We start from the raw sequence: 19,261 nt of genomic DNA, 5'->3' as shown, positions 1-19,261 counted from the left end.
ATTTGGATACCGATTAAAAAAAAAAACAAAACTGTAGGACTATCTTTTGTCATATTTAATGGCTACTTAATTCTAGACTATTTAAATTTCATCTTTTCTGTAATTGTATATTAAGCTTTCTCTTGGTATAGTGTTAATTCATTTTCTTTCTGAAAGTATTTAGTCAGTGATACTGCTTGTGAAACAGCACTCATGCAGAAATACTGAAATCAAATAGTATTAATTTGAGCACATAAGTTCAGATAAATGCATGATAAAATTCATGGACCGAACCTATAACACTTAAACAAAAAATAGTTTGGTGTGTTGTACTCTAAGTAGGATCTGTTTAACCTAACAGTCTTTGCTAAATGTTTTGATTTTGAGGACAAAGAACAGTATTCACAGATAAGAAAAAGGGAAGAGAAGATGACATGTTTCTGTAGCCTAGCAGAACAGCTGGACAAACGGATGCTTGGGCTCTTGTCCCTTTACCCCAGGTAATGTACATTTGATCTATGCCTGAATGTAAATGTAGCCTGTAAGGGAGGTTTGCCCTTTTGTCTGTTGTGTTGTTCCCTCCTTCCTTCCTTCCTTCCTGAAACCACCTCCCTTGGGCACACCTTTCATGAGAGGTGCAGAGAGCCCTTAGCCAAGCCAGTGGTCAGCTAACGGGCTCTCTCCGGAGAGGTGGCACGTAGTTTTAAGCTGCAGAGGAAACTGAGCCTAACTTTCTCATGTCCTGGATGAACACTTTCATCACTAGGTTTGTTGTACACAGCTGGGCACTCCTCCTCTTGAGTATTTTAAAAGAATCAAGTTAGACCTACTTAGCTTTTCAAAGCCAGGGTGTAAGGGAGGATCCCAGGTTTTGGATCCCAGATGAGTGGAGATGCCTAATTGTGGATGTTAATTGGTACCTAAGCTCAAAGAGGTGGAGTGGGAGCATCAATTCAGACACATCCTTGTGCTTTTAGCCCTATAGGCAAGTCTTCAGCAAAAAGGTTATTTGGGACACCATTCCAAACCATCAGACTCTACTGAAAGGAGTCCTAAATCATTTTTCTAATGTGTTAGCAGCAATGCATCAGAATGCATTGACTTCCTAACTCCCAGGACCTTGCTGAAACTCCTTAACTATAATTGCCTCAAAACGGGGGTGGGGGGGGCATTCAGAATGACACTAGATGGTATGCTAAACGGAAGCAGCCTAGTTAATAGGTCAGAAGGGAGACTGCTGTGATTCCACAGTGCAAAAACATGGAGGAGTAAGAGCTAGTGAAGACCGTGTGGATATAACCAGTGTTGTAACCCCAAACAAATACTTAAGAAAAATTACATGTATAAAATAAGCAGATGGTGATGAGGATGCTTTCTCTTTTTTCAGATTTTCAGTAAAACTATGGAATCTGACAGATCATTTGGAAGTGCCAGGTAAAACTAAGTAGCCTGTAAAAGGCTGAACTGACAAATGTCACTAACTGCTGTTTTCAAAAATTAGAGGAAGGTCGCTGCTAGGACTGACCGTCCAGGGAAGGCCGAGGGCTGTCCGCCTCGCGGGCGTTTACCGGCATGCAGGCCGCTCCGCACGACTCCCGCCGCGTGTCTGGCGCTGGCGGCCGCCCGGTGTGCGCGGAGGCCGCCCGGAGGCAGGTAACCGCCGCGCCGCTCCCCTTCGCGCCCCGCGCTGAGGGGGCCGAGGCGCCCCAACGGCCGCGGCCCCGCCCCTAACGGCCCCCGCCCGGCGGCCCCGCCCCTAACGGCCCTAACGGTCCTCGTGCCCGAAGCAGCCGTCGCCCTCCGGCCGCTGTCGGCCCCCCATCCCCGGGTCAGGGGGCGCGGAGCGCGGGGCGGCCCGCGGGGGCCGCCGCCGCCCGCTGAGGCGGTGCCTGGGCGCGCGGCCCGGCGCTGCCCTGCGGCTCTGGCCGGTGAGGCGGCGAGGCGGAGCGGGCGGGCGGGCAGGTGCGGCCGCGCGGGAGGGGCGGGGCGGGGGGGAGCGGGCGCCAGGCCCCGCCCCGGCACCGGCTATAGCTGCGGGCGGCGGGCGGCGCGGCGCAGCTGCCGCGGGGGCGGGCGGCAGCGCGGCGGCGGCGGCGGCGGCGGGGCTCGGCGGGGCGGGAGCCCAGCTGCGGGACGCGCCGGCCCCCTGCCGCCCCGCGCCGCCTCGCAGCTATGCGGCGGGCGCCGAGCTCCGCGCTGCGGGCGGCCCTGCCGCTGCTGGGCGCCGCCGTCTCGCTGTGCGCAGGTAGGGCGGGCGGGCGGCGCGGGGCCGGGCCGGGCCGGGTCAGGTGGCGGCTGCGCTCCGCCGGGGCCCGCGCTGCCCCCGCCGCGGCTCTAACGCGATTAGTTGCGGCCGCGGCGCTCGCCGCTAGCCGTGACAGGTGCGTCCCCGGGGCGCGGAGCGGGGCCGCGCCGTGCGGTGCTGTGCCGTGCCCGCAGCTGTGCCGCCGCCCGGCGGGGGTCAGCGTTGTGTCTCGGGAGGTTAAGGAGCTTAACGCGTTTAATTGTATGCCTAAGAAATAGGCCGGTTAGGGTTTGCGGGCAGCAACCAGCCCGACGCTGTTTCCCCCCCGAGTTGTCAGCGTGCCGGCGTCTCAGAAGTTTTTGATCCGTTAGGTCGTAACAACCGGTCTCTAGCAAATCCTCCCCGAGCGTGTTTTAACGCGCATCCGGAGCGCTGCGCGGTGTTTCCCTGGGGCCAGAGGCAGCTTTCGCTCTAAGGGCCGTTGGTCGTGGCGAGCGGCTCCTGCGTGTGCTCTGCTCTGGGTGTTGTGTGGGGCCGACTGAGGTGCAGCGCCCGGTCCCATCCCATCCCATCCCGTTGGGCTGGGACAAAGTTCACAGCCAGCCGGACGCTTTGGGCAGGGGTGCTAAACATGCCGTGTCTAGAAGAAGCCTGATACGTGTTCTTCTTTCACGGACTAGGCAGTATGAAATGGCTGTTCCACTCAATTTTTCTTCTAAAAACTAATACTTTCAAGTAATGCTCTGCAAGCCAACACTTATCTTTAAGGGTTTGGCTTTTCCTCCTTTCTGGGTAAAGTAACGCTATGCAGCATAAAGCAGAACATATCTAAATTGTTCAATTAGATTTACTCTTATTTACTTTTCTCTGAATGTTTCCACTGTAGTAGTTTCTTCATGTGATGTTCACTGCACCATTGTAGACAGGGGTGGTTACAGGCCCAAACTGAAAGGAAGGGCTGTGGCTGCGTCAAAGTGCTCATGTAATCCCCTCATTTGGGAAAAGAGGATTAACAAAGCTCGGCAGTTGAGGTTTGAAGTATTTCTGTAGCATGTGTAGCATGGTACGTCATCATGTAAAGTTGTGTTACCTTCAAGGGGCATAAAATCCGATCTCTTTGAAGTCTTTCCTTTATTAGTCTAGACTTCCAAATGTGGAAGCAAACCGCAGAAATAGGCAATCCCGTGTTACTCTTACTTCTCCCTGGTATGCTCAAAGTGGAGCATCATCAGCAATGTGGCCATTACCACTTCCTTCTGGGGACCGTTTAATAAGTTAACAAATCTCATTGGCTTTGGTTGCTATTTATATAAGAAAATCTTGCATTGTTTTTGATCTCTTAAGCTCCAGTGTTTCTGTCTTTTGTTTTTCTTTCACTGTCGGCTATCTTTTCAGGGTCTGAATTGAATGTAGTGTGCGCGTATGTGTGGTCAAGGATAGGCAGACATCCTTTTCACCCTTACAGCCCCTTAGAGGGGGCACCAAATGGAGGTATATGTACTTAGAAGGGCTGCGAGTCTCTGCAGCGCAGGGGTTTCCTGGTTGAGCATCAAAACTTTTAGCTACATAGCTGCTTGTTTAAATTTGCTTATACTCTGCAGCAAACCTGTCTGGTAAAGACATAAAGGCACTGTGCTGGGTAGTGGAGGTCTCTTGAGGAACTTTCATGTGCCTCATTATTTATGAATCGTTATAAGATTAGAAGGAAGAGAATTTTGCTACTGCCTTGGTGAACTGTCCTTCTGCTCTCTTTCTACTCTTACTTCACGTAGGCTTTCTTCTCAGAATTTCATTCTGTTGTTTTTTTTTTCTTTTTTTTAAATCCCTGGCTCCTGCCACCCTTGCTATAGATCTCCTCTGTCTGTGTTGTATTAAATGATGAGTGTATTCTTCCATCCTCTTCACAGAATTATTTTGGGGGAATAAAGAGCACCCAGTGTGCTGCAGCATTTCTAAATAAACTGAAGTTAAGGTGTGGGATGTAGTAAGGAAATGTGTTACTATGCCTGGTGGAGGCATATGAGACTTGCCTAGCGCTCAGCACTGAATCATGTTGTTTTCTTTTTCTTAAAAGACTCCTTAGATGTGTTCTCAGTTTTTGCAAGTCTGTTTTTCACTTCAATGTATTTTAATCTTACACGAAGAAAAGCATAAACTATCCCTGATAAACGGCAAGATCTTGGCTTGTATGGGAAAACAGGTAGGTGTGAAATAGGAAGTACGGATCTTTACCTTAACCGTAGAAGTACTGTTAGTTTGTGTAGCTAAAACTCTAGCGGACAGCACGCACACTAGTAACTGTTTTTTACAACTAGGAATATTATAAACTTTCTGCTTAAAAGTGAGGATCAAAACAGATTGTTGTTAAATGCTACTATATACGCAGAAATGCATGAAAATGCCACAACTCTCTGGATTCTTACAATGTGAGTAGTACTACATTAAAACAATTTTGTTGTCTTGTTTTTTCCATAGTATAAAATATCCTTGAACTGAGATGTAAACAGTCACTGAAATGCCCCGGGAGTCTTAGGAGTGATTTATTAGTGCACTGTTTATTCTGATGTTTCCTACAGGATATAAACTCAGTATAAAAGCTTAAAATGCTGAACAAGTATGTGTATAGCTGTTGCCCACAGACAGTGCTCTAAGCCAACTGCATCTATATGCAAATGTGTGCATAACTGACAAATCCAGATATTTACATTTTGTAAAAAGCACCTTTGTTCCAGCTTAATAATTTTATTTGCTAAGTCCTTTTTAACTGGTAATATTGAAAAGCCTGCATATTGTCAAATGCCAAAAATAATATGTCCTTGGAAAGAAGTTTCACAACAGCAAAGTAGTTGTGCGTTGCTCTACAATTTAATTCATTACAATGTAACAACTGATCAGTGTGATGCTAACTTCTGGTTTCTGTGGCTTCCTGAAACTCTGTTTTCCAAGGTTTTTTTTAGTAATAAAAAGCTTTAATAAAACAATGTGGATGCACCTATAGGCACATAATGGCCAACTAGTTTGGCTTTCATGGGTGTGAATGTTGACCATCAAAGCTGACTACTCAAGCTACCAAGGTGTTTGCCAGTAATTTTGATAAAATAATGGATAAAAGACTATGTGTGGGAAGAATGGGTATAATTTAGTTCTACTTTTTTGGAGTAGGCTTTAGATCCTTACCAGTTGCTTGCAAATGATTTTTCTAGGCTTTATCTGACTGGAATATTTTGTCACTTCTTAAGAGTACCACTGTAATGAGAACGGTGCAATCCTTCTCCACACACATGATGTAGTAACACAGCTGTTCCTTTATGGGAATGAGCAGATTCTGCTGAATTATTGTCAGAGGAACTATGGAAGTTTGTCACGAGCTCTTAAGTTCTGGGTTACGTCATTGAAATGTCAGAACTTTCAGCTAAGTTTTCTGGAAAAGGGGAGCTCAGGCATCGTGCCAAAAATCCTCAGTGCTTTAGTGTATTATGATAGTCTTCTCCTTATGAGATGTTGGGAGGGATAGGTTTAGGGGCTTTTTTCTTTGCTTGTTTTTGTAGGCTAAAAATTCAGCTTCTGTCTAGTTGTGGAGGTTCCGATACCCTGATGATTGAACAAAACAGTGACATGAAAGTGTGGAGCAGTGAGCAGATGATAGGGAGGAGATACTTAAACTCCATCCCAGTTCAAAAATGCAGTCGCCTGTCTCTTGCCTTAAGAGCAGTTAGGCTCTGAATTACCTTGTATTGTCTCCACTTACCATGTAGAGAACAGAAGTCCTATTAGAGGCCTAAGTTGGGTGCTTACGATTAGATGGTGTGAATACCCTCCTGGTGGGCTTCCTACCTGTTGAGAAAAACATGCTGGCAACTTTGGACGTATGCGGATGAATCCGAGTGTGTAACAGTAGCTCTGGTGGTAGTTGGCAATTCCTGCCAGCTTAACATGCTTCCTTTCCTATCTTGAATGTTTTCAGTGACACTGTAATCCAAGTGTCCCCAAGGGCGTAAATATTCCTCTGTTACCTTAATGGTTCTAAGTGATAGATATAACAGTGGCTGTACTTCTATGTCTGTGTCAGTTGTCGTTCAGAGGTAGCTGTATTTTACTGCTGAACATAACTTGTGACATGCTTTCCTCCAGAATAAATGATCTTTGCAAATGATCATTTTTTTAATGTAATCAGATACTTTATCTTTCTGATGTTGGTTCGTCTTCAGCTTGATGATGGCAAAAATAAAGTGCATTAAAAAGTCAATGTTATCCTGATTCCATTTTTATCAGGAAACTGATTCTATGCAATCAATGTAGTGTTTGCAGAATTCACATTCTACTTAATTTCTCCAATAATACATACATTTTCAGTGTGACTCAGAATGGTGCAAAACCAGTGAAAGTTAAGCAGAAAGATATTTCAGGTTTCTAAATGTTTTGTAAAATACTTTCTGAATATAGTATTTTTTACATAAAATAAAATTTTCATCTTAAATCAAATTTCTTCAGTAATACCTATTTTTTGGTGAAAAAGCAGGCTATATTAGGTAGGCTATATTTAACTAGAAGGAAACTTTTTGAAAACAGAAAATGGAATCAATGTGACTTAAATGTAAAATACCTCTTCAAGCTAATATGGTAGAAGTATTGACTGTATTCACCTTTCAGTGCTACTAATTCTTTTTTATGCAATTCATTTTAGACTTTTAGTTATTAAATTCTGTCTGTCCTTCCTGGCAGCACAGTACTATTACAGCCACCTCCCCACATAATGTTTAGTTTCAGTCCCTACACTGGATCATCCTTCAGTGCCTTCTAGATTGAGACCAGCAGATTTTTTAATCACCCTTTCAGGTTTTCTGTAGCTCAGTAAACTCTGGCCCGGTAACATTAGTGTTGTATTACACAGCTTATGTTTCATAAAGCATAACTTTTACAAAAGATACCTAGCCTATTTGAGGCAAATAAACTGTCAAGGGACATTCTCTAGCATCTTATTTCACCAACAAATACTTGTCGATGGTTTTTGTTGCTCCCTCCCTGCTCAGTTAATTTTAATTTAAATATCTGGTCTCAGTTTCCGCCCCCTGTTTTGTTGGTGATGGTGGTGGGTGTTTTTGGTCATGGTTGCAATGCTTTTCTAGAACAGGGATCTCGAGTATCCAGTATTTTGCTTCCAAAATTAAGATACTTGCACATGTTAATAAAATCACTTCTCATATGTATTTTTTTAGAAATGAAAACAGCGTAATTATCTGAAGTCTTTCATTATAAGACATTTTCTTCAGTTTTGGAATAGTTATTGTTCTTCTCTTCTGGACAACTTTCTAGTTTTTCCCAGTAGTAAGTGATATTGAGCTGTTAATCTACTATTACTCTTAATATATTCTTTTCCAGGGATCTCTCCAGAGAGGGTTCTCTTTCATACTTTTAATACTAACCCAAAAAGCAAGGTGTTCTTAAGACTTGCCACTGTTCAAGATTCTAGTTTCCACTTTTGAAGAAATAAGTTACAAGAAAATAACTTGATGATGACATTTTATCACTTTCATAGATACAGCTTATTGTAGGAGACAGATTCCTCTTTGCCCTTAAAAGTGGGTACAGTACTATGAGAAAGAATAAATAATTCTTACTGCAGGTAAAGACTTGCAGAATTTCATTCAATATTTTCAAGTTCATTTTTCTCTCCTCCCTCCTGAATTGGTGGCATTCTTAGCTGTGTGCGCAGGAAGCGGAAGGAAGGTCTGAGTGGATCAGACCAGCGCAGCGGTTCTAGACCACTGATGTCCTGTAGCAGATATTCAAGGAAGAAGGGTTACAACTGAAGCAAATACAGAATGCCGTTTGTGCTGGTATATACACACAGCTGGTATATGTGTGGCTCTTGATGGCTTGCAGTTTAAGTTAAGGAGTCGGAAGTTGCATTTGTGTCATTGGGTCTAACAGTTTCTATCAGTCTCTCTTCTATTAAGGTGGATTTGTCTAATGGCATTTTGAATACACTAATAGTTTATCATGGGTATTTGGTAGCAATAATATTTACACCTAGCAGTTGGCCAGGGGAGGGCAAGGGAGAACGAGAAAGAGAAGTGTTTCCTCTTGCTTATCATAAATTTATTGTCGATAACATCTATGGTGCCTGGTAGCTTTCAAGTTATGAGAAATAATGATTAGCTGATACCATTCATCTTCTCAGTATGAATCATAATTTCTTGATAAAACTCTTCCATCTCCCCTAACTTGCCTTTCACACAAATGAGCCTAGCTTCTTAATTTCCTATCTCCAATTCCCCTTGTCTTCTTTCTTGTAGCTCTTTCTAGCTCTCCTTGTGTCCTTTTGAAATGGGTAACTGGAACTAATCCCAAATAGTAAAATGTGGTGTTTTTGTTGTTTTCTCCTAATCATGATACTCTTCTTGAGTGCTCAGTTAATACTCTCAAGAGCTGTCCAAAAAAAACCACAATCTCTATTTTGAGAGATAGCTAATATTGGGTCTACTACTGTACATAAATAGCTAAAATTGTTTTTTCTCCTACATAATATTTTACATTCATCTGACTCTTGATCATTCAGCATGGTGAGATTCCTCTGCAGTGCTTTGAAGTCAGATTTAATTTTTCTATCCTCAGCAAATTTTACTGGTTTACTACCCATTCTCCTTTCCAGATCACTGGAGTACGTTGAACAACACAAACTTCTGTGAGACTCCACTAATAATGCGCTCTCACTGTGAAAACTGACAATTCCCCCCCTCCCAGCACACACCACCTCTTTATCTCGGCTGTCATGGGATAAATGGGATAACCTCTAGTTAAAAGATTGAGACAGCTCTGTCTCGTGACACCTGAGTTTCTTCACACATGGTCAATTATCAACATTCTTGCTGACTCCTTCAAAGAACACTTGCAGAAGGAACTGTGTTAAAGCTCCCTTGACTTTGCTCCACCGCATCATACTTAGCAGTGTCTGCTCTGTTTTTTCATTATAGCCCCGTAATAAACTGACTGAAAGGTGAACCAGTCAGCTTGTAGCTTCCTGGGTCTCATTTGAGCCCTCTTCATATAACAGGGTAGCTTTTGCCACCTGTCACCCTCCTGAGGCCGAGGTTGATGGGTCAGTTGATAGATCAGATCCATATCATAACACTCTGCATTCAGGTGTTGCTTGGAGCAGGAGGTAGCCTTTGGAGTGGGCTGAGTACTCATGCTGAAATCCAGGCGTTAGTCTTGAGAACCAGGCAACACTAAGTAGCTATGCTTAAATGAGTCCCAAATCTCTTAATTTAGGTGTAAAATGTAATTATACTTAGAAGTGCACAATACAGAATGTCTATACAGAATGATTGAGAATGGAAGCGTTATCGGTATTTAGCTTTCCTTCCCATCAAGATTAAAGACAGTTACTGTAATGCCATTTAGATATTTATTTTCTAATTTAATTTTGAAATGCTCTACTGCTGTGTAGTCATAATAAGAAACTGCTGAGTATTGCAGATAGAACTGGATTATGACTTAACAGAAGATTAATACCCTGTTAATCTGTCTGTATAGTAAAAATATCTGAGTTAAAATGTGGAACGTTGTGATTTGTAAGTGATAGCGAGTCTGGGCTTCTTTTTCCTAGTTTTTAATTTTTGTTTAGTCTTAGACTGTTAGCTTACACCAAATATATTCCTGATTCTTTCCATTTAAATTTTGAAGACGCATTATATATAGTTGCTGTGTTTTAACTGTTAACTGCCTTCATTAAACTGGTGTCTAAACTCAGATTCTTCCATCTGTTGTTCAATTGTATTATCTCTCTTGTTCCTTAGTTATTTAGTGATTCATGTATTTGAAACTGACACTTGAGAAAAAACTGATGGAAGTGTTTAAATAAAAAAAAAAACACATCTGCTGTTCAGTAGTGTGTTGGTTTGTTCTGAATCCACTACTGGTTCAGTTCTTCCTGCTGCATAAGCTAATTTCACAGGGTAGTTGCCTGTACTGAGGGTTTCATTATGGCTGCACTGAAAACTAAAATGAAAAAGAAGTTGCTTTTTATGTATGTTACGTAGGTTATCTTCTGCTTGGAAGAGCAAGTTACTCTGTCCTTAATTCATAGTGGGTTTCATCCAAGAAATTGCTCTATAGTCTCAACTCCTATTCCAGTAACAGCAAAAAGCAAGCAAACAAACAAAAACCTAAAACACATTTCCTTAAACTGCTTCTGCCTTAAAAATGCTAAAACAGGGAACGCTTCTTTCCTTATGGTTTCTCTATCTAAAAGTTGTTTTCTTTGTGTATTTGACAGCAAATTGTGAATCAACTTCACTGTTGCTTCTGTTGGTTGTTAGTTTCTCCTGTTGTTCAGTTGGGTCTTAGAACAAGAGAAGTACCATGCTTCTCCTTAGAAAATAAAAGAAAATATATACCTCTCTCTGTCATGAAATATTTCTTTAATTACTGTATCTGCTAAAGTGAACTCAAAGTGTATCATTTCCTGCTCTGCCCTCTCTGACCTTGTCTTCAGCTGTGCAGATGGTCACTATCAGTGCAATAAGCTCAAGAACATTATGAGGGTACAGTCAATCTCTCTTCAGGAGGGTGGTTTTTTTTTTTTTTTTTTTTTTAAGAGATACAGATAGAGAGATGCAAATTTGTTAATGACTGCTGGAGAATTATATACCCAAAGAATTGGTAACCATTGGTAACCAAGTTTGGATGCCTAGCATAGCTTTTTGAGGCCATGAAATACTTCAGTTGTTCACTTTCTCCCAATTTCTCAAGAACAAGAGAACGCAACATTTTAAGGGAATTGTTGTTATGCTTGAGTAAATAAAGAAGTCATGTTCATTACTGGATTAAGAGTGCCTTATTTTGAAACTTCAGGAACATACTTTCCTCCTGCCTCTTTGATCCTTTTTCCTTTAACTACTGCAAAATCACCGTATTTTACTTCTCTTGTTTCTACTGCTTTGAATGTTCTGACTTTCCTCCACACAGCAATGCACTGCTAATAACATCATCAGGACTGTCTCTAGGAATAGAGCTGGACGTTTCTGTACATTTCTAATGGGTTTCTTAGCAACCCTTGCATGTTCATGCTATAAAATGGCTACTTGGAAGAGGAAGCATGCTTGAAAGGTTATGTTGGCTTGAGCATTGTGAAATACAGAGGAAGATCTTCTGTCATCATGCTATTATCCATGTGCTCTGTAAATTGGGGGTTAATGTCTTGCTAGCTTCTCTGGGACAGCAAAGAGTCAAATTATAGCAGAAACTATGCAGATGTGTAATGTGGGATCTTGAAATGGACTTTGCATTCCCAGTGGATTGTAGAACTCAATATGGAGAGTTTTTTCCATAAAAAGGAAAGTTTAAGAGAGAAAGTTGTAATGAGTAAACTGGAGCAGCACTGAGACATGCCAAGTGCATCAGCATGGTAAGTCACAAATTCTAGTCAGGCCCTTGTGTCTGAGGATGCTAGTGTAGTAGTGGGAAAGGGGATTCAAGCTTAGGAGAGCACAGGTGGTTGTAAAAGTACAACCTGATAAGCTAAGTGCATTGCACAACACAGAGATGCAACCCATGATGTGAGCTGGTTGCTGATGCTGTTTGTAACGCACCCTTGCTTAGCATGCCTGTGGGCAGGAAGGGCATGCATCTTTTCAAAGATGTCTTCAGAAAAGGTCTAGGCTTTTCTTTACATTATTTAACTGAGGAGAAGGAGCTGAAATATAACGGATGCAGGAAAACTGTTCTTTTGTGGCTATATTTTAAGGGCATCTTTCTGCTCTATTAACAAAGGATGTATATATATGCTCTTGGAAGCAAGGTCAGATATTTGCATCTGTTTTTTTTATAAATGAGAAATTATCCAGGAGCACAGGCACATATCTGAGTAATCTTGGGCTTCTATTTGTGTAGTGGTATCAATTTTTGAGATATCCATTCCCCCATCCATAAATGTTAAGGGTGACTGGTCAAGAGATCACAGATGTTATCAGTTGTCTATAATTACAGCTTGTTAAACTTGCCAGGCACTTCCCATTGTAAGATATGCCAGACATTTAACAATTTGAGCTCAACTTTTCCATAGTGGATGCCTGCCTCTGAATTATGTTTAGAAGATTTACACAGATTGCTTTAGGAAGAAAGAGTCTCATCTTGCCCACAATTCAAACTTTGGTCTTGCATTTGAATAGATTTAGCAGCACTAGGTTTTTTGTTTGTTTGTTTTTTCTTTGTTTTATGTTTGTTTTTTGAGCAAGGTCTTGAATTTTGGCAGCATTTAACCTTGGGTCAACAATGGCAAAAGGCACAACCCTAGGAAAATCTGAAATATGAGGCTGGAGGGGTAGGGAACGAAGATTGTAAGTGTTCAGTAGAAATCCTTTCAATCTGGTTATCAAAAAAAGGTATGTGAAGTATTCGTTCTTGCTGATCACTCTGTTACTCCTAGATCTAACAGATTCATCCCTTTGACTTCAGCCATCTGCCAGTCTGAGTATGTTCCAGCACAGAGATTCTTAGTTTAGAGAGACTTCCCTGGAGTAGTTATTTCAGATGCAGGCTAGTGCAGAGCTGCAGGTAATAAGTGAGAGCAGGGAAACTTTTCTCTCTGATGCTGTCAGTACATTGCTTCCCCTGCCTCAAAGCACTGAAAGTTGTCTCTGAGCAGGGGGAGGACAAAGCGTTGACTGAGCGAAGGCAAAAGAGTCTGATGAAACTGGGATTGAAAGGCTGTGGTGCCAACATTGCAGCTGGCAACCTGATAGGAAAGAAAGTGTGACTGAGAGCAGAAGAATAAAACAGGAACTGGGAGGTGGTGAAGGAGGACATGGGGAGTGGGAGGATGCTATGAGACTTTGACAATAGGTGATGTGTGAGTCGCGAGTGTGAGCCATCTTGGGAGGAATGGAGGTGACTGCAGGATGCGGGGAAGAGGAGCTTTAGATGTTACTGGAGAAAGATCCCGCAGTTAGATGACAGTGGGAGTCTAGCCTGAGGCATGTGAGATTAGAGCTGCGAAAAGATGGGGAAACTGGACAAAAGGACTAAAACTGGGGCAAGGTCAGAGTCAGGACTGGAATAGGACAGATTGAGAAGTACAGGCTGAAGACTCTGTACCTGCTAGGGTAGTGGTTCTCAGCTTTTTTGAAGGAATGATGAAAAAGGCAGCAGTTCAGGTCTGGCAGAACAAGCATACATTAAATTTTTTTAGGATATAATGTTTTGGGTGTGGACAAGTTTTGCTTCGTATACTCTTCAACCTCTGTTGTAAATGATCTAATATCTTAGTCCAAATTGAACTTAATTTTCCTATCAAAAGTTTGTGTGCCTGTCTCCCATGACTTCTGTGAGCCCAGTATTTCTGTTGTAGTAGAAGGAAGGCTTATAAAGCTGTCTTGCTCTCCAGCAAGACCTAGTCTCCAGCGGGCATGAAAAATTTCTGAAAGTGTTGAATTCAACATGCTCCTTTCCCTGCTCCTTCCAGTTTGTTATCTGGTGGACTGAATGCTTTCACTTTCAGAAGCATTAATAATCTGGTTGAGTTGTATTGAGAATTTTGACCAAAAAAACTTTTCTTTCTGTTCTGTTTTGTGTAATGGCTTCTTCCAGGTTACCGAACCTCTTAAACGATCCTTTTCTAATCTTGTGTTTGTTACGTTTGGAGGAATACCCCCGAAGCTGTTCAGAAATTGCAGTGACATTTTTTGACTAGCTCCCCCTCTCAAGCAATCCACAAAATACTGGGATGGGGATAAAACAATCAATTATCTATTTGGGTGACATTATAAAGACTGTTTCCCATCTTATTTTTAGACCGCGAGAAGGGGACAAAACAGCATAATGGCCTGTCTGAAACACTGGGCCTGTTTATAACAGTCTTTATTTTAAATTGTCAAGTAACTCTTATTTTGCAGTATTGTTGAGGATGTTTGTCTTTTTCTTCTGCTAGATCTCTTTTTTTTTTTTCTATTGATCTCATGACTCTTGCTCCTGGCATCTCTTCTAGGACTGTGATGATAATGTCTTCTAGGAAAAAAGAATCACTTGCTCCTTTTATTGGGTGATTATTTGTGCTCGCTCCTCTGTACAGAGAGAAAGCTGAAACAAACACATAATGATATGGTTCCTAGCATATCCTGAATTCAGGATAAACATGAACATATGGTGCCTAGGAAGCTTGTTGTGGGCCTGAGCAGAAGATAAATACTACAAGCTGCGATTTCAGAAGGGTAGTGTAGAATGAAGGTTATTATAAAGAAAACAAATAGTGTCACAGAAACAAAAATCAGATTCTTGCTGACGTCTGTCAGGAGTTTTTAGGTCATTCAAAGCATCTGTTTAAGCCTAGAGTTCCTGTTATTCCTGCCACAGGCAAAATACAGCCACAGTTGTGCATTTCGTTTTCTTCCTCAAATTGAATGTGAGACGTGATAAAATTACCTTAAGGGCCACGGCACTCTCATGTAAACAAATCTTACGTGGGTTGCCAGCTTGGGATAATGGCAGAGTCTAACTGAGTAATTGAGGTCCCAGTTTGATCAGGGAAATGTACCAGAAAGAACGCAGCATCTATTAGACTATACTGGCTGCTTGAGGTCTAGTTGCTGACCAGAAACAAGCTGTTCTCTATTCCTGGAGAACATTCTAGTTGTCTTATGATTATGTGTTATCTTCAATGGAAAAAAACAGATCCTGCCCCACCCCCATATCCTCCATTAATAGTAGATTGGTTTAAATGACTGCATGGATAAAATTACTCTTTATTTGTTTTTTTTCTAAACCTTGGCTCCCCCAAGTAGAGCAATGTTCCATCTTGCAAAGTTATAACTAGCCTAGTGGAAGTCTACTGAATGTGTTTTGAGGATCTGTGGTGGGAAAAAATGCTGAAGTCAAAAGATGAAAAGATCAAGTCTGTGTACTCTAAAAATTAGGGTTTTTTTGCAAAAACAAAAGAGTCATACTAAATGAAGGAAGGGTTTTCTTTAAAAGTTACTTTCAGCCTAAGGTTAAGATGTCTTGTTTATTGTATATAACCATTAATATGGGCTCCTATACTTGGCATGAAGCAAGCAAAAATTGTTTATTATGAAGCAGGCGAAGAAAAGGAGGAAGGCAAAAATGTATTGTCAGCATTTGGTGTTTAACTGAGGTGATGTGGCTTTGGTTCCCTCTCCTTCTTCCCAAGAAAGAGCCAATAAAGCTTGAATAATATAGCTGTTACTGATTAAATGTGTTTCTATTTGATTTTGTAAAACATGAAGATATAGTTAAAAACATGCAAAACTTAGAAATCACGTAACTCTTGTATCAAAAGAAAGTGAGCAGCTATTTGTTTTACTGAAAAAGGTGCATCATCTCAAAATACCCAGGGGAAGAAAAGTCCAACATTGCTTTCTACATCTGTTTATGAGGTGGTGCGTGTTAGAATTTTTCTTTGTACCTTAGAGATTCCTCAAACTTACTACTCTAAAACAGTCCATTCTCTAGCAAGGTGTGCATGTTTATAACTTGCAGGTGAGTGGCTGGTGCAAATGTGGAATAGCCATGGTTTGGGAAGCCCAAACTGTTACTTAAACAGTGACTTGATATTATTTAAAGTCCAATGGATATTTAACATAGCTCTGTCTAAGTATCCGTCTTGAAGTTAAATATCGTATTGTGTCCATGAGAGCTGAGAATGTAAAACGGAAGACTTAAATCTCTGTCTCCCTGTCTAAGCAAAAGACAGCTTTTACAGAAACTTGTTTCTGGAGTGGCTAATCTTCTAGACCATGTGAGACAGATACCATAAACTTTCCTGAGACCAAGGACCTCATGGTAAATTTGACAAAACTTTGAGAGCTGGGGAGACTGGAATTTGGGAGGAATGTTATAGGCAAGAAGAAGGAGCCGTTCTGGTGGCGCTGGCCCGCAGCACTGCAGAATGTGTCGGGTTGGGTGCGGGGGGGACAGCTGTGGGTGTGAGACCTGTGCTGTCCGGCTGCCTCTGCTGACTTGCTTCCTCCTGTAGTCTGGGATTCGGGTTTACTGGTGCAGTCGTCTTGTTGGTTACCCGATAGCCCCAGCTCCAGAGCCACGCTGGAACTGCCTGTGAGGCTTTCATGACTAAATGGCCATCCTTGACTGACTGACAAGGTTAACTAGCATGGTTGTCATGGAATTCTGTCTTCCACTTCTCATGAAAAATGAAAAAATATTTTCCAGGTCTAAAGTGCGTGTGCCAGCTGTGTGAGCATACAAACTTCACCTGTCAAACTGAGGGAGCATGCTGGGCTTCAGTCATGCTAACTAATGGAAAAGAAGAAGTGATCAAGTCATGTGTCTCCCTTCCAGAACTGAATGCTCAAGTCTTCTGCCACAGTTCTAAAAACGTAACAAAAACTGAATGCTGCTATACTGACTTCTGCAACAACATAACTCTCCGCCTGCCCATAGGTAAGTGGCACATGAATAGAAAATAGTATTCAAGTACTTGCGAAAGAATGAGAATTACAGAAATATTGAACAGAGAACATGACCGAGAGTTAGCCAATGAGCATTTTAAAGGCTGACTGTAAAGCAATAGCTTTCCCCCCCCCCCCAACTTATTTGAAATAGGAAAAATAAACTACACTGTGACTGTTTGGGGGGAACAGTGAACTTCTTGTATCTCCTAAAAATATTCCAGATACTGCCTTTGGTATCCCATAAGGCATTAACCATGAGGATGAAGGGAAGTGTCTGAAGGAAACAGACTTATAATGTTAAAGTTTTTGTAGGCATATCTTAAATGAGTTTGTGTTTTGGACTGGCATTATGTCTAGATCTTATGAAGTTTGTATATGGTATACTGGGGACTTTCCATGAGGCATAGATCAGCAATGTACTGCAGCTGTGGATTAGTGATTTTGGGAAGCTGAGAGTTGTGTGTTGCTAAGTGAATAGATAATTTCATTTACTGGTGCTTTACAAGCAAATAATGAAGACCTTACACTGACGTAAGAGATCTACAGTCTACAATGTCTCCATAACCAACCTAAAAGACCTGCTATTAATGGTCTAGATATGAAGCCGGACTAGAAAGGTTTGAAAAGCAGGCAATTAGCTGGAGATGCTCATAGTTAATTTTACATCTGAAATCTACTCGCATGTTTTAGGACAGACAAATATTTGGACTTACGGTGAGTTCTGACCACTGAGGGGCTAACACCTTTTGACTTGTAACAAGCCTCTCTCCTCATTTTGCCATTTACTTCTAGAGTTCTGTAAAGCTGATGAATACCAGGTGTTTGTGATCCAGGTTGCTGAGAAATTATTGCAATTAATGTTGGAATGTCTACACAGTAGAAGCGATGTGTTTTTAATTGATTTGTTGTAATCAGGAAGGCAAATGTGGCATATCTGTTTCATATGGGCTCATAGGATATGAGTGGTTTTTTTTGATGGGGGAAGAGAAGGGGAACAAAGATACTAAGTCGTTGCTAGGAGAAATCTTTATCTGCTGTAGTTTCAGCAATCCTGTTGAATTTTCAGGTTCTGTGATTTATTTTAGCAGCTTATACCGCAGCATGTGTTCAGTGTTAAATTGGTATCATTGATTCTCACCCACTAGATTTAAGAAGGTATAAAATTCCTGGTTCCAATTAAGAGAGAGGAAGAAGATTTATACTTCTAGAAACTCTGTACTTTATACAGTTGAAGCAATATTTGAGTCTGCCAGACTCAAAATTGTGCAATGAACTTGATTCAGAGCTTTTAAAAAAATGTATGTATACTATTTTTAGATTTAATAGATCAAATATTTGACTATTCTCTCCAAGATTTGTGTTTAATCCAAGCTTTTACCAATAAGCTGTCAAATATATTACTTTATCAAATGATATCTTTTTATATACTTAGGTTAGTAAGAGATGTTACAGATCAATATGATGTAATTGTAAATTATGCATTGATTTACAGCTTGCACTTTAAGCTTCTATTATGTAGCACATAACAAAATTGAAGCAGTATGTCACTGGGAACACTTTATATTTCATATAAGATTTAGGAGGGCAGACCATGGAGGAGTTGTTAGTGAGGATAAGGGATTCTGGAAAAAGTGATTTTAAAAGAGGGAGCTGAAGGAAATTGAGTCTAACTGTGGGGGTAGGAGGAGGGATCCTTGGGGAAGGAGAACTAGAAGATTTTAGCTGAGGAGAGCAGCATAAGAGAAGGACAGAGACGAAAGGGTGAGACACAGAAGGTGATGAGTATGAGAGCAAGTGGGGGGATTTTGAAGGAAGGGAGGTTGGACGGGGTTTCTAAGGTGAGGAGACCACATTAAATGCAGTAAGTAGTAGTTAATGTGACATTGGCAGAGATACCTGTGACTACTTTAGTAGTCATATTATAGAGCAACTTAGTGGTGGGTGGATGGATGTATAAGTATTTTGAATCTCATGTGTAGAGACATAATCCACCGTCTGCATTTTCAAATCCATTCATGTGCTTTGTTCCTTCCTAGTTCCTTCTTTTCTTCAGTCTGTTGTTGCCTGATTGCCATCTGCATGCTGAAGATGTTTTCAAGAAGTTTTTTTGTCTCTTAAGGCCTGCAGGTCCTGCAGGATGGTCTCTAAGCACACTGCAAATAATGAGCATGGTGTAGGTGTCTGCACTGAAAGGGAAAGATGATCAGGAAGACTGCAGAAAACTCAGGAGGGAAATACTGAAAAGGAAGGTTCCCAAGAACCTCTTTTGAGGACATAGGCTAGGTAGAAACATGACAGCTGAGAAGTCTGTACCCATTTATCTAATCTTACCTGTTGTATGTAGCAGGAATAAAGATCACTTAAGTATTCTTCTTTCAGTTAACTGAAGAGATACACTTCTAGAATCGTAGAAACAAAATACCACTTTTTTTTAAGCTTGGATTCTGGAGTCTTGGGAGAATACTGCTATTTACAGATAAGCAGTGGAGGCATGTCTATCTTTTTAACACTTGAACTGGTAGTTGCAAAACCTCTGGTTTCATATTACAGTATCAGAGAGGATGACTTACTTAATTTTTAGGCTGAGCCCTTTGCTCTAAACATTTGGGAG

General features: G+C 41.5%; 1 protein-coding gene across 1 annotated transcript in view; it reads left to right on the top strand.

Annotated features, from left to right (window-relative positions):
- The first annotated feature begins 2,151 nt into the window (after positions 1-2,151).
- ACVR1C (activin A receptor type 1C) overlaps positions 2,152-19,261 on the top strand; it is a 39,376-nt gene continuing 22,266 nt past the window's right edge. Inside the window, exons 1-2 of the mRNA XM_067298604.1 lie at positions 2,152-2,224; positions 16,409-16,639. Coding sequence (XP_067154705.1) covers positions 2,152-2,224; positions 16,409-16,639 — 304 coding nt within the window. The remainder of the gene's footprint in view (positions 2,225-16,408; positions 16,640-19,261) is intronic.

Source organism: Apteryx mantelli, chromosome 6 (assembly GCF_036417845.1).
Source record: "Apteryx mantelli isolate bAptMan1 chromosome 6, bAptMan1.hap1, whole genome shotgun sequence".
Taxonomy (NCBI): domain Eukaryota; kingdom Metazoa; phylum Chordata; class Aves; order Apterygiformes; family Apterygidae; genus Apteryx; species Apteryx mantelli.
Note: the sequence above shows the minus strand (reverse complement) of the source record. Positions and strands in the feature narration are given on the sequence as shown.